Source organism: Pinus tabuliformis, chromosome 9, assembly GCF_031772625.1.
Source record: "Pinus tabuliformis cultivar Carrire ecotype Pingquan chromosome 9, CPIR1, whole genome shotgun sequence".
NCBI classification, from domain to species: domain Eukaryota; kingdom Viridiplantae; phylum Streptophyta; class Pinopsida; order Pinales; family Pinaceae; genus Pinus; species Pinus tabuliformis.
Genome location: NC_142307.1, coordinates 38619767 through 38635611, shown reverse-complemented (window position 1 = coordinate 38635611; position 15845 = coordinate 38619767). Strand labels below are relative to the sequence as shown.

At 31.5% G+C, this 15845-nt stretch overlaps 1 protein-coding gene across 5 annotated transcripts in view; it reads left to right on the top strand.

Annotated features, from left to right (window-relative positions):
* The first annotated feature begins 12880 nt into the window (after positions 1-12880).
* Positions 12881-15845, top strand: part of LOC149147031 (high mobility group B protein 9-like) — a 42219-nt gene continuing 39254 nt past the window's right edge. Inside the window, exons 1-3 of one of the 5 annotated variants that reach the window (XM_089439486.1) lie at positions 12881-13111; positions 13333-13459; positions 13821-14457. In XM_089439486.1, the coding sequence (XP_089295612.1) occupies positions 13871-14457 (587 nt within the window). In that variant the 5' untranslated portion in view covers positions 12881-13111; positions 13333-13459; positions 13821-13870. The other 4 variants (XM_089439487.1, XM_089439490.1, XM_089439488.1 and 1 more) reach the window with 4 other exon arrangements.

Below are 15845 nucleotides of genomic sequence, written 5' to 3'. Positions count from 1 at the left end.
TGATATCTAATATAATGCACTGCGAAAACCCCCAATACTTAATTCAAAAGAGTGAAGGGAACTCTACTTGAATGGTTCATGAGGCACAATACTTGCTAAGGTTTTGAAAATGGGGTAGCAAGCTAAGTGGGCTTGATTGTGGGGAAGACTCCACAGTTAAGCACACTTGAGCCAGAGGCGATCTAGGATGGGTGACCTCCCGGGAAGTCTTGGTTACTGGGTGCAAGCCCCGGAGGTGATGATTGATGCTATGTGATTTATTTCACTAGTTTCAATCCCACTTCTTCACCCCTATGAGCATCACCCGATGCAATGAGTGCTAAGTAGACTGTTGAAAAACCATGAGAAATTAGTCAGTTACGACTACCTCTCATGGAAATGGTCATAGATGAATGGCTCACTTAACACAATTGAATCCCAAAAATGATATCTCTCCGTTGGGCCTAGTAATCCGGGTTTGGGATATGCGGTAAAGCCTGGAGAGTGGGTCTCGGTTTAGGGCCTAGTGATTCGGGTTTGGATTGCGGTAAAGCCTGAGAGACTAGGAGACAAGAAAATTTCTCACGCTGTAGGTGGAGAAATTCGGTGGCATCCATGCTTGTTTGGCCTAGTGATCGGGTGAAGATCACAGTAAAGCCTATTATGATGTGTTCATTGTGTTGACCTAGTGATCATGGATAGATTACGGTAAAGCATGGTTTCTATTGATGATGTGAGGTGGCTTAGCCTTGGTATGCCTTGGTTGAGTTCTTTTGGTTTGAGTCCCACATTCATGCTTGGAATATGGCATGGGGGTGAATGACTGAAGAGAGATTTGGCTCATCCATTTTATGGTCGGGTGGAACGTGGTACTCCCATTTCCGGTTGGTTGATTGCATTTATTAATGAGAAATCCATTCCCTTGATTTCTATGTGCAAATGTATTGATGTATATATGGATTTGGATGGCTGATATGTTTATGGTATTTTTGTTCCTATTGTGTTGGTTATATGTACATTTGTGACAACGGCTATGTATGGATCTCAGCATGTTTTTACTTATATTTGAATGGATATGGTATCTATGACCTAATAAGTGATAAACCAACAAATGGCGTGAGGGAATAATGGTTCATAATGATTCTCAGATAAGTATGAGATCCCTACACTTAATTATGTTGTTTACACCTGTAGGCTGGATGTTGACAATATGTTTGATGAAATGCCTGTTATGGCTAGTATGGGTATGGTTAAGGTCTTGATCAACTATTTACTTTTGCATCATTGTTTCCCTGTACTTTACTTGATTTTGAGCTTTCATTCCATTCTGGGCAGTGGCCTAGGCTCTGGGCCTGAAAAAGTGGCTTAAATCCTGGGGTCGTTGGCACAGAACTGGCAAGTTTGGTCCACATTTGCTGGCATGTAGGCCTATGAGAGTGACTTTAGGTTTGTGGTCGCTCCCTTTCCCATAACATGAGAGTGATTATGGCCTCAGAGGTCCAGAACAACAGTAGGACCTAGGGACAAGTTGTCTGAGTGGTTGACTTGTCTCCTGAGGGTTACGTTGATGATGTTGGATGACTATGTGTGATGTTCCTTTGATTCCACTCCCTTAAGGTTACCTAGGAGGTTGAATCTGATCATAGTAACCTCTCGTTTCATGTTTACCCCAGTTGGCATGGTTACTTGGGTGGATGTGGGAGGAGGGTGTTACAAAACTAAGCAGGCATTTAGAGAGATGTAAAAGCTTAGAAAACATGACATCAATGTAATCATTATATTTTTATCTTATAGATTGTTAAATGTTGGGTGAGTAGAGTAACTTGGCAAAGAGATCTCACAAAAGATCTAAGAGAAAGCTATAATGAAAAAATATTCACCTTTGGGACATATTAGTTGGGGGTAAGAAATTTGTTTGTTTGTAATATTTATTTGAAATGTAAAATTGCCTCATTACCAAAATGGAGTTCCACCTATTATACCTATTCATTAGGCCTTGAAACACATGTTATCATCGAGATCGTAGTTACAAATTTCTACTCGAGTAGTGTATTCTGTGAGTGATATCTTTGAATTCAAAGAATCTATGTTTAAGTAGCCCTTCTTGTCTACAAATGACGAGGTTGCAGTTACCAGTTCAAGATATGTAATTATAGGCTTGCAATTTTTTTTCTATGTTTTCATTAGTTGTTGTCACTTGATGTTTTTGACACTTGATTTATATGTTGCTATTGCTTGGGATTTATATGTCACTACTATATTTTGGGTTACATTTAATTTGGATTGATTTACTTGCAGGCATTTGGTTGGGCATATTTCAATAATCGACACAACACATGGGAGAAATTGTATGTCTATTGGATTACTCCCTTCATTGGATCCATTTTAGTAGCTTGGACTTTAAGACTCATTTCTCCACCCAGTTCATCAAAAAAGGAGAATAAATGATAAGCATGTCTTCCCACAAATTATCTACCTTTTCTCTCTTCAGAATTAAAGTAGAATTAGAATATATTTGAGGAGAATTCAGCTAAAAATTGTCACATTTGGTTTTTGATAGACTAAATTGGGATTTCCATAACACCATGGTCATGAAGGTGAGCATTTATTTGTAATCAAATTTTTAATTTATGCCTTCTGTTATTTATTTGATCTTAGTTCCCAACAATATTTGTTTGAATGGAAAAGGGAAAAGTGAATATGCATATCCTGCCAGATTGAAATCTCCAAAACGAGGTCATTCTTCTGAGTCCATGATGCTTGCTTAAAATGACACTCTATTTGGTATTGCAGTAAAAGACTATCGTTGTATATTTTGCAAATTCTCTTTATCATTGTTAAAAAACATGTACATGGGTACTTTTATTCCCTAGGGAATCCTTGTATCCACCATATTGGGCATCCTAATGGTATTCTCTACCAAGGGAAATTGATGTACACCTGTGCCCATGTTTCAAACAGTTTCATCCTTTTTGCACTGACACCTGCACCCACACCTACCTATGCACACATAGGTGAGAAACATTGACTTCATCTTCTTTTATCACCTTGAATGGGTCATCTCTTACATTATAGGAGCATCAATTTAGTTGGATTACATTTATAAGTGCATCACTTTAGAACTTTAATATCTTAACCAACCTTGCATTGTTTGGGCCTTGGTAGTAGGAAGGATATAGTTGCATTTATTGATCAATTTAATCATAGTAACAATCACACTGGAAAAAGAGATGAAATAAATATATGCTTCTAATAATGTACGAAGCACTCAGATTTTGTATATCAAAATTTACTGGCATAATATTAGTGATGGAAAAAGCTGAAAAAATCCCTGAGAAAATCCCTTCAAAAATATGAAGAAGAGGTCTTCAACACCCTTTTCATGAAGAAGTAGAGTAACAGAGAGCTAACAACACTCTGTTGTACCATTCAAGTTGGGTTCAAATAATCAAGCTACAAGGTAAGTGATTATCTATACCTAATATCATAGGTTATAACTTAATACCAATCACACAACTTAAGTAGATCCATGGAATTAGTACTATTAGCTTCCACTGAATATGTGATTAATGATACCAAGTTAAAGTTATAGGCCCCTGTAGCCAAGTTAAAGTTGCAATTACAATGTTGTTGAATATAATCCAACCATGCCGATGGGGCCAATCTTGTCCAAAGTGTGTGAATCACTTGGGCATCCACTAGGCTTATGGACTACAATTGTTTATCTCTTGAAAACCTTAGCTGGGGAAAAATGATTCCTCGTCCAAAAAAAGCAAGAGGGCCAACATTTATGTTGAATCTCCCTAGAATGATTTTCATTTTCACATTTATGTTCTTATTTTTTTCAAAAGTCATTTTTTGGGTTCTCAATCGCTTCATATCATGAATGGGCTATCAGCTGCAATTAATTTTCCTTATGGGTTTTTGTGGCCAATTTTTTTTCTTCTTGTTTTCATGGGGATGTCTTCTTGTTTGATGTTATTCAATGTGCCTCTTGAATATATTGCAAGCTATAAAATGCATAGATGTTTTTACTTGATTATCCCGATTCAAATGAAAGTTTTCTTTTATGATATGGAGGGATTTGTTATGATTCACCAAGGCCATGGAGCTATTTATCTCACTCTCTCTCTCTCTCTTTCACGCACACACACACACATACACGTGCATATGCATTTAAGCACTATTTGTTGTTTAAACCTAATTAAATCAACATTTTCATTGTGATGAGATTGGTAATTGATACATTCTGGTGAAGTTTTAGAGCATACATCATTTAGAGGCTTTTGGAATTAAGGCATTTCCCATGTCATTTGCTTCAGCTTAATAATGGCTTAGAAAATTTTGTATTTTTATGGATAAAAAATGGACTTTATGTTTGAATTTGTCTGCTTATTACTCATGAATGACATAAAATATGGAGTAGTCTGCTTCAATAGATGCCTTCACCCAATAAATATTGGTCCATTGCATCATTCTTAGTGGTCATTGTAGCTTAATTTTAATGTATATGTTTTCATATTAGGAACCCATAAGTTTGTATCTGAACGAGAGTTGTTTGGATTCTTTGAGAATGATGACATGCAATTTTCAGTCCCCAAATAGGATATACAAGTTACAAGTAACCCCTTGTTGTAGCACATGTGGACCATAAGCTCATAAACTCGAGTTCTAGTTATTATTGGGTTACTCAAAGAAATCCACTTGCATTACTTCTTGTTCTCTATATTTTTTTCAAGAGAGACATGGGCAATGAAAAGTGCAACAACTTAGTCTTCTGCCTACCTTACAAAACCTTTGAAATCTTCCTTACTCAGGAAAAACATATCTTGAAAATGAAACCCCATACATAGTGTTGGACCTCACAGGTATTTTAGTGCACAAAGAACACCACCCTAAAAATTCTATACTCTTAATCACAAAAATAAAATTATGACAACATGTTGGAATTGACATAAAAATGACTCAAACTGCACATACATTATCTTGAATCCATTCTAACAAAAACTATTATCAATTGCATTGTTAATTGAAGGTAATATGATATTATTTGTGCTATGAAATATTTGATTTAAATAATTACTTATAACAATTGTGAATGGTGCACTTCCAGAGCATTTTCATAAATCCTTTGGAGTTAACGTGTTGTGCATTACCTTCATTTTGAACATATTCTTGAATATTGGCTTCGTTAGAATCTCCCTCGAACATACCATACGATAAAAAAAAAACGTTAGTAAAGAAACAAAAGTGCATAAAATTTTTACTTCTTTCTTCTATGCTATTGCCTTATGACGTTTCCTTTGCAACATTTGGTGCAATTGCTAGTTTTATTATTTTTAAATGTAACACTATGCTACATTTCCCTCACAACGGACTATAAAACACCTCTCAAGTAATATACCATATAAAATTGATATTTTACCATGTAAAAATTTTACATTAAATTTTTTCATATTAATTATGACGACATCAATGAAATTATCTTTATAGTATTTAATATTACATTATTTTTATATGAAATTATCTTTATATTACTCAATATCATATTCATCTTTGTATTACTTAATATTATATATATATTTTTATAAATATATTGGATTGCTTGATTTTATTATTTTAGGAGTTTTTTTTAGAAATTTGTCTTTTGGATTCATCACATAAATCTTTTATATTTAAAAGATTTAAGAGAGATCCGAAATTACTCTATTCACAAAAATATCCATTCAAATATTTTTAATTTGATAATCTTGGTATGATGCTCAATTTAATTTTTCCCCTGACATAAATTTATGCCAATTTCACCGAAATTTATATCCATTTCATAGTGATATTGATATGAAATTAAAATTTGATAAATTTTAATACAAAAGTATTAAAACGTTGACAAAATTTAATTTTTAATATTTATATTAAATTGTGTTGATATAATTTAATTTAGAGAGTTTTATTTTAATTTATGATAATTGGGAGAATATAATTTATTTATTTATTTTTAACTATGTTAAAAGTTGGTGTGGTGTGATATGATCCTCGAATAATTGTGACTATTTAAATATTAAATTAGAGCATGCATATAAATCAAATGGTTGACAAATGTGTATAAACATCAAATTATTCATATTAAGCATAATGATTTAAATAATAAAACTACCCCAATCATATAAATTAAAGGTTAACAAATGTCTATAAACATCGATTCATAATAATCATTGAGACACATACCTCGTGACACATCTCATATTGTATACGGAAAAAAAATTAAAAACTTGAGTTTAAGTTGTTTAATTTGTAGAATTTGAGTGCGCTATGATTAATGTTGAATCCATTTATGCATTCAAAAATGTATTTTAAGTAATAAAAAAATCACATTTATGCATTCAAAAATGTATTTTAAGTAATAAAAAAATCACATTCTTGAAATTGTACTACAGATTTCAGTGAAAAACTATTTCGTTTATAAGTTAGACTATGCTTATATATATAATAAGCAATAAGAGTTCAATAACACTTGTTAATATGACATTTTTTTAATTAAATTAAAAGATGTAATAACAAAATGCATATTAAATCAATAATAAAGTTCAATGAAACTTGCCCACTCGTGTAGAATAGACGCTGATGGGGTGTGTTGTTAAGTCACTTCGTGACGTGAAGGTCACCGGTTCGAAACCTCGTGGGCAAAAATCCAGTCATGTTAAGGGCTGGTGTCGCCCCCGAGTCATGATGGATGGCTTAGATGCCCGTGGATCAAGCTTTCTCAAGCCACAAGTCAAACTTGATGTAATATGTGCTTGATGTAATCTGTGATGAACTCATACCACTAGACAAAAAATAAAAGAAAAGAGTTCGATGGAACTTTCAAATATATTTTTTGTTTTTTAAATTAAATTGAAAAGCAAAAAGAACATAATTCATTTTGAGATAAATCTAAACTATTATTCAAATATCAAATCTCTACCATCCATCTAATAATTATTGATAATTAAATTAAAATTTTGAAACTTTTATTTCAAAATGGCTTAGTTTAATTAATAGATGAAATGACTTTTTTTGGATATTTCTTTCTAGTTAATTTTGACAATCTTTTTTTTAAAACTTGAATTTAAGCCATTTACTCTACAGAATGCGAATGCCCCACACATTTTTCAAGATGTTGAATTTATTTATACATTCAAAAACATACTTTAAATAATAAAAAATAAAAATCTTGATTAAAATTATATCACAAAATTACAATAAAAAAATTATTTCATTGGGTTTCGAAATAAACGAGTCTAATTACTTACAAATTTTAAAAACCCTATTTTAATATAAATAAACCTATCCACATAAATAAAATATTGTAGTTAGACTTTAAAACACTGGCTACTCATCAAAAATAAAAATAAAAATGACGAGATCTAGAAAGCGATGCTAGACTAGGAGAGACTAGTCTAGTTGCAATGTTAAAAGAAATCCCAACATGTAATTAATTTAAAAGCAATTTAATTATTCCATATTTTGTATTTTTAATCTTCAATTTTGTTTAAAATTATAAAAATTTATTAAAATTTAAATAACAAAAAATTTAAGTTTAAATTTTGTAATGTATATTATTAGTATATTTTATCATTAATCACATAATTGGGATTTGGGTAAAGTTTCAAACCAATTAATGTGATTTATTCTTACTATAAAAGTGAAAAAATCAATCAATCTTCAAAAAATTAACCATTAGTAAATTAGCTATTCAATTAGTTAAAATAATATTATAAATTAGTTGTTAGAAATTAGTTACTAAAATATTATTTTAGTTATAAAGTAGCGATTAGGAAATAAAGTCGCTGTTAAGAATTTATTTATTTTAATTATATATATTAAATAAATAAATTTATAATATTATAAGAATTAAATAATAATTAAGAATTAGCCGTTAGTAAATAATTTTTTAAATAATACAAATAATATTTAGTTATAAACTTAGTCTTAATTTATTTTAAATTATATAAATCTTCATTAAATAAATTGAATTATAAGAATTAAATAAAATTAATCATACTATAAGGGTTAAAATAAAATATTTACTGAAATAAGTTTAATATAAGACACCACTGCATGGTTAAACCATAGGGATATTTACGAGAATGTTGCATTGCAAAACATTAAGAATATTGTTACTTCTAAGTTCAAAAAAAAATGTGGTGTGAGAAAGATTTAGCAGCTAAAACAAAATTAAGATATTATAAGGAGGTCATCAATCCCACCCTAGAAGATCAGAAGTATATCTTTGTTTTAACTAGCTAAAAGAAGAAAATTAATATGGCCAAGATTAGAACGAATTCTCATGAGCTCCATAGTGAAAGGGGTCGTTGGGCAGTTCAAGAACATCCAGGATGAAAATCACTTCCTCTTAGAGTGCCTCGCGTACAACCACATTAGATCTCAGTTTCATAATCTTTGTTGCAATACTGACCTTCCTAGGCTTTTACGATGTCAAAATTATAGTGAGCTTGGGAGTTTTCTCTCCAAGCTTTTTGAGCATAGGAATAAAATCTTAAATAATTCGTTTCTTTAGGTCCAATAGACCAAAGTTTGGTCTCAGTGGACGTTAACCAGCACCATCATCATCATCAAGAAATTTTAAATTTAAAAAAAATAACTTAATTTAATTAATAGATGAAATGATTTTTTTGAGCTAGTTAATTTTGACCAAAATCTAACAATTTTTTAAAAAAACTTGAATTTAAGTCATTTACTTTATAGAATACGAACACCCCACACATATTCCAGGATGCTGAATCTATTTATACATTCAAAAACATATTTTAAATAATAAATAATAAAAATCTTAATTAAAATTACATCACAAAATAAAAAAATATTTTAATGTTTTTCAAAATAAACACATCTATCTACATACAAATTTTAAAAACCCTATTTTAACATAAATAAACCTATCTACATAAATGATGATGATGATGGTTAAAGTCCACTGAGACCAAATATAAAATATATAAATATCGTAGTTAGACTTTAGAATACTGGACACTCATCAACAATCAAAATAAAAATGACGAGATCTAGAAATCGAAGGACTACCCCTAGTTTCAAAGTTGAAGAAATCCCATCACGAATAAAACTTTATGTAATTATTTTAAAAGCAATTTAATTATTCGATGTTTTGTTTACCTTTGCACGCTTCCCTTACCTTTTGGGAGGCCTACGCCCCATAGAAACTGTCTACTTGAGACTGTCCCTTGGCCCGTATTAAAATTTAAATAAAAGAAATTTAGGTTTAAATTCTGGAATGTATATCATTAATATGTTTTATATTTTTTAAGATATTAAATTTATTTATAAATAGTAATGTTTTTGGAATTAATCAAATTGTTGGGATTTGGGTGATTCTTCTAATCAACTAATGTGGTCTATCCTCACAATAAAGGTGAACAAATCAACTCATTCTAAAGAATAAATAATATGAATACATCATGAAATTAATCATTAGTAAATTAATTATTCAGTTAATTAAAATAATATTATAAATTAGTTGTTAGAAATTAGTTACTAAAATATTATTTTAGTTATAAAGTAACCGTTAGGAAAAAAAGTAGCGGTTAGGAATTTATTTATTTTAATTATATATATTAAATAAATAAATTTATAATATTATAAGAATTAAATAATAATTAGAAATTATCAGTTAGTAAATAATTTATTAAATAATACAAATAATATTTAGTTATAAACTTAGTCTTAATTTATTTTAAATTATATAAATTTTCATTAAATAAATTAAATTATAAGAATTAAATAAAATTAATCATACTACAAAGGTTAAAATAAAATATTTACTTAAATAAGTTTAATATAAGAAATTTTAATTTTTAAAGAAAATGACTTAGTTTAATTAATAGATGAAATGACTTTTTTTTGGGTATTTTTTTTCTAGTTAATTTTGACCAAAATTCAACAATTTTTTAAAAAACTTGAATATAAGTCATTTACTCTATAGAATGCTGAATCTATTTATACATTCAAAAACATATTTAAATAAAAAAAAATAAAAATCTTGATTGAAATTATATCACAAAATTACAATGAAAAAGCTATTTCATTGCCTTCCAAAATAAACACATCTATGTGCATATAAATTTTAGAAACCTTATTTTAACATAAATAAACCTATCCACATAAATATAAAATATTGTAGTTAGACTTTAGAATACTTGACACTCTTAAAAAATAAAAATATAAGTGATGAGATCTAGAAAGCTAGAGACTCCATCAAACTTTATGTAATTAATTTAAAAGCAATTTAATTATTCCATGCTTTGTTTTTTTTAATGGTCAGATTTGTTTAAAATTATAAAAAATTATTAAAATTTAAATAACAAAAAATTTAAGTTTAAATTTTGTAATGTATTTCATTTGTATGTTTTTATCATTTTTAAGATATATATATTTTTTGTAAGCTTGGTAGGACTCTCCTATTTTCCAGTTTACATGTCCATATGGGAGGAGGGTAGCACAAAATTCGAACCTAAGATCTCCCGTTCGGTAAGACTTCATTCCACAGACGCTATCCCAAGTGGACAAGATATTAAATTTATTTATAAATAGTAATGTCTTTCGAATTAATCACATCATTGGGATTTGGGTGACGTTTTGAACTAATTAATGTTGGGATTTGGGTGACATTTTGAACTAACTAATGTGGTTTGACAAAGGTGAAAAAATCAATCAATCCTCAAAAATAAATATAGATGCATCAAGACTCAGATTTAGCCTTTAGTAAATTAGTTATTCAATTAATTAAAATAATATTATAATTAGAAATTAGTTACTAAAATATTATTTTCGTTATAAAGTAACTGTTAGGAAATAAAGTAGTGGTTAGGAATTTATTTATTTTAATTATATATATTAAATACATTAATTTATAATATTATAAGAATTAAATAATAATTAGGAATTATCAGTTAGTAAATAATACAAATAATATTTAGTTATAAACTTAGTCTTAATTTATTTTAAATTATATAAATCTTCATTAAATAAATTAAATTATAAGAATTAAAAAAAAAAGAGACACAGGTGGAATCAAGAAGAGTGGGCTGAAATCCAATTCCTACTTAATTTCCAACCATCATCCCTCTTGAGATTGATTGCATGCCTCTGAATCTAGATAGCCTCTCTAACCTTCCTATGGTGGAAGTGATCAACCATAGGAATGACTCAATGTAGACATGGTGCTTGGATTTCTCCGCATGTTCAGGTGGAGCTGATGAGCGGGAACAATTGTGCCTGATGTCTGCTGCATGCTCATGGATTCTTTGGTTAATGGAGTGACTGGTTTCTCCAATTTATGGAATCTCACATGAACAAGGGATCAAGTAGATACCTTTTATGTCTTTAGGGTCTTTAATAGATCCAAGAAAATTTCTAATGGTATTCAGAGGTTTGAACGAAGATGAAACATTATTCTTTTTAAGGATATGGGCAATCTTGTCTGTGGTCCCTTGGATAAACGGGAGATGAATCTTAGAGATAGGATCAACACGAGCAGTGTTATCCCTTAATTCTTTACAAACTTTTTGAAAGGCCTAAAGGCCTTGAGGCCTAAAAGCCTTGAGGCCTTGAGTTTTGCCGTATCCATTATTTTCAAAAACTTCAAGAAGATGATATTTCTCCTGCTTCAGGTGGTTCTCATAAGAGATTCTCAGAGCACCTGTTGCAAGAGTGCTAAGAACAACAAATTTATGCACTGGAAAATGATGAGAACTAGCATGAAGATGCTGTTCCATGTGAGTTTTTTAGCGAAAAACTTGGTGAGAAATGGAACCATCATTCATTATGGAGAGGAGAATGTCAAGGAAGGGAAGACACCCATTCACCTCAACCCTACATTGGACAAACTGGTCGCTCCATTAACCAGAGAATCCATGAGCATGCAGAAGACATGAAGCACAATCCTTCCCGCTCATTAGCTCTAGCTGAAGAAATCCAAGCACCACCAGAGTCATTGCTAAGGTTGATCACTTACACCCCTCTTTTTTTTTAATATGGATCAATTTTATATTTGGATTCTCTTTAAAAATTTATAATTTGTTATATTAAACTTATTTAAGTAAATATTCTATTTTAACCTTTGTTGTATGATTAATTTTATTTATTTAATGAAGATTTATATAATTTAAAATAAGTTAAGGCTAAGTTCACAACTAAATGTTATTTGTATTATTTAATAACGGTTAATTCCTAATTTGAAACAAGTTTATTATTTAATTCTTGTAATATTACAAATTAATTTATTTAATATATATAATTGAAATAAATAATTTTTTAATAGCTACTTTATAACTAAAATAATATTTTAGTAACTAATTACTAACAACTAATTTATAATATTATTTTAATTAATTGAATAACTAATTTACTAATAACTAATTTCTAAGGGTTAATTTTGGGACTATGATACATCCATGCTATTTATTTTTGAAGATCTAACTACATTAATTGGTTCGAAATATCGACTAAATTTTAATATCTGAAAACATTACTATTTACTATATAAATCACCAAAACCTGAGGTCTATAATTTATGCATATTAAAAATAATAAAAAATTATAATCACAAAACATTATATAATAAAATAAAAATAAAAAGAAAATGAAAATATAAAATACCACCTCATTAATTATAAATATATTTATCATTTTGAAAAAGATATTTGAGACCATAAATGACCAGTCTCCAAAATTATTAAAAACGTATCTCCGAAATAATTGCGAAGCATATAATTTAAAGGCTGAAATTTAGCCATTCAAGAAACTGACACCATCAACCGCGGCGCCGTTAAGATGAACGGCGAAACTTCACGACGTTTTGGGCCTTTTAGTCAGCCGTTTTTTAAATTTTAATTTATCACAATTTGCGAGGTTTTGTGGTTTTGCGGTTTTCGATGTCGAAATCTTGGCGTGGTAGCGATCGACGGGTTGGAGTTTTGGTGGCCGCCGTTGTTTTTGGGGGAATTGAATTTGGTCCGAAATTGTGCTAAATTGGGCCGATTTTGACTCAGTCCTTTAATAGATTCCCATTCCGTGAATGGGTTGTGTTCAGATTCCAACTTAAGACATTAATTGTGAGGTGGGTGGAGTTGATGTTGATGGTTTGAGTAACCTGTTTATGAGTAGCAAATTGGCCGTGTTTTGAGTTGTATTTTGAATGCTCTGAGAGCCCGTTTCGTCATTTTCCCGTGATTTTTTGGAAGGTCATTGAAGGTTTTTGGGTATGTTATCTTGAAATGTTTTTATGAATGTCCTGCAAGTCTATTGAAACATTTGGGATTGTTTGGGTTCCCATTGCAGGTCCCAGGGGTTTGTTTGGCCGAGCTCTGAAGGTTTTAGGACTCCAATGAAGCATGTTTCAGGCCTTTTTGAGTACCCACTTAATGTTCTGGGTCCTTTAGGCTTAGTTTTGAAAGTTTTTGTCAAGGTATTAGGAACCGTTGAGCCTTTCTGTTTTGGATGTTTACGAAGGTCTTGAATGCATGGAAGCTGCTATCAGCCATTTTAATATAGTTTGATATCCAATGAAGTTCAAGTGCCATTGTACTTTGATGAAGGTTTTCCTACCTGCATTTTGAATATTCGTTAAATGACTGTTACAGAGGACCCCACTATGTGTCCCTTCAGGGCCCATTCATATTATCCGCTACAGTAACTTCTCATCGTATTGTCTTATGTTCTTTATTTTTTATCTCTGTTGTAGAATGTCTCAGAAAGTGTTGCAGTCTGAGAGTTTTTTTATTTAGTATATTTCTCAGCGCTTTTGTGTTCTTTGTGTTTTCTTGTAGTATATGCAGCATCCGTTGATTCTCGACTGTATATTAAATACCCACCTGCAATGTCTATACAATCTCCCCCCCGTCGTCCTCATTCCCAAGCTCCTGTGCTGGAGCACCAATCCGATCCACAGCAGCAGCAGCACCATCAAGAACACACACAACAACAATCATCATCTGAATATCCACATCAGCAACAACCGCATCCAAATCCGCATCACCATCACCATTCCCATGAACAACAGCATCACCATCAGCCAAACGAACATCAGTATCAGCAACACCCTTATCAGCATCAGAAACACCCACATCACCACCATCATTATCATCATCAACAACTGGTAAATGCAGAGACAGTATGTGTATATCCTGAAGTCAGAACAGCTATTATTCCTACTGTGCATGCTGTAACAGACCAAATGCAGCTGGCGTCTTCTTCAATCCATCTGGGCAGCACTTGTGGTTCTTCATCAGGCAATGCTCAATCACCGCAACAACAACAGATTGTGCATACTCCTGCTATTATTCGTCCCATTGCTCAGCATGTTTATCCTCCACCTCTTGCTAGCCATGAAGAAGTTTTGGCCAACAGGGACTTGTTTATGAGCACACTTACGAAACTTCACACGACACTTGGAACCAGGTTGATGTAAGTTTCTATCCTCTTCTTTCTTCAACACCATGCAATCTTCATTTTCGATTGCCAAAGGCTCCAAGATTACAATTTTTTTGGGTCGAGAAATGGCTAAGATTACGTTTTTGATATACTTGACATCTTTTTGTGGGTTCCTTCTAACGCTATAAATACATGCATTTCTATATGGGTTCTTAGGTATCTTTACTTGCATCTCTTTCTTTGAAAGAAGCTCGGTATATTAGAGACTTGGTCCAACTGGTTGGACAATTGTTCCAATTTTAAGCATATGCGGTTTTGCTAATTTGTATTTGCTTCCATGAAGATCAACTAGTTTCAGAACTCTAAATTTGAAATCTTTTACCTGTAAACTTTAAACTTAAACCTTTTACTTGTAGACATGTCCTTAACCAAAAGTCCGGACAGGGTTCTCTGGCAAGGTACCCACGCCATTAGTTTTTTATTCTGATGACAACAGCTTGCTATGGAATAGCTATATTTTGACGTCATTAAGTCACTCTGGAAGATCTTCCCAACTGCATCAAATGTTCTAGAATATTTTCGAAATGGTAATAAGAAAAAAAAAAAATCAATTTTGCCGCAACATTTTCTTTATTTGCTGTTATGTACAAAGAATATCAGTCTTGGTATGTTGAGTGCCTACTATACATACAGTTGTACTTTCGAAAGTTTTAGCTTTTTTGACAGTACTTCCTTTAAGCTCAATGAAAAATGTTACAACTGGCACAAAAATGTCAGGCAGCCCAAGTGGCATTGCTTGTGCGGGTGAAATAAACCTCAAGGTGGTATCCATTCTGTTATGATACTACAAAAGGGGTGAACTCCTGTCATAAGCACCTAGAATTTTCTCCTAGCCCCAATTGCTTATCTATTTCTCTGGGGAATTGAACCTTGGCAGGTGACATAACTCAACCTTTGTCTTCACCGCTGAACCACAAACCCTACTGGAAATCTTGAAAGTTGAAACCAATGATTTTATCAAACCTATGGGCAAGAAGGTCATCTTTGCCATGTAAGCTTTTCTTTCGGTTTCATTTTTGTCAAAAAGAAGCATGTGCTTTTTGATCAACATCTCGAGCACATGCCCTTCATATTGTAATCCTTGTTCTTTTGTCGAAATCTTTCTTTTATGTGTGTTGTCTCGGATCTTTGTAGTGTGTAGAACCTTTTTTGAGTCATCACTTTATGTTTCGTGAATTGCAGTAAAAAAGTTGAGCCAACACTGCATGTTCTTCTGATGATAAATACGAAGAGCGTGGACTAAGGTCCTATTGACTACATCAGTCTAGCCATTAGTTTCTGATGGAAAGAAGTAAAATACCGTGGCTGACAGCCAACCATCTTCCTTAATGATTTCCAAAAGTGGCTCAAAAGTATAGAAT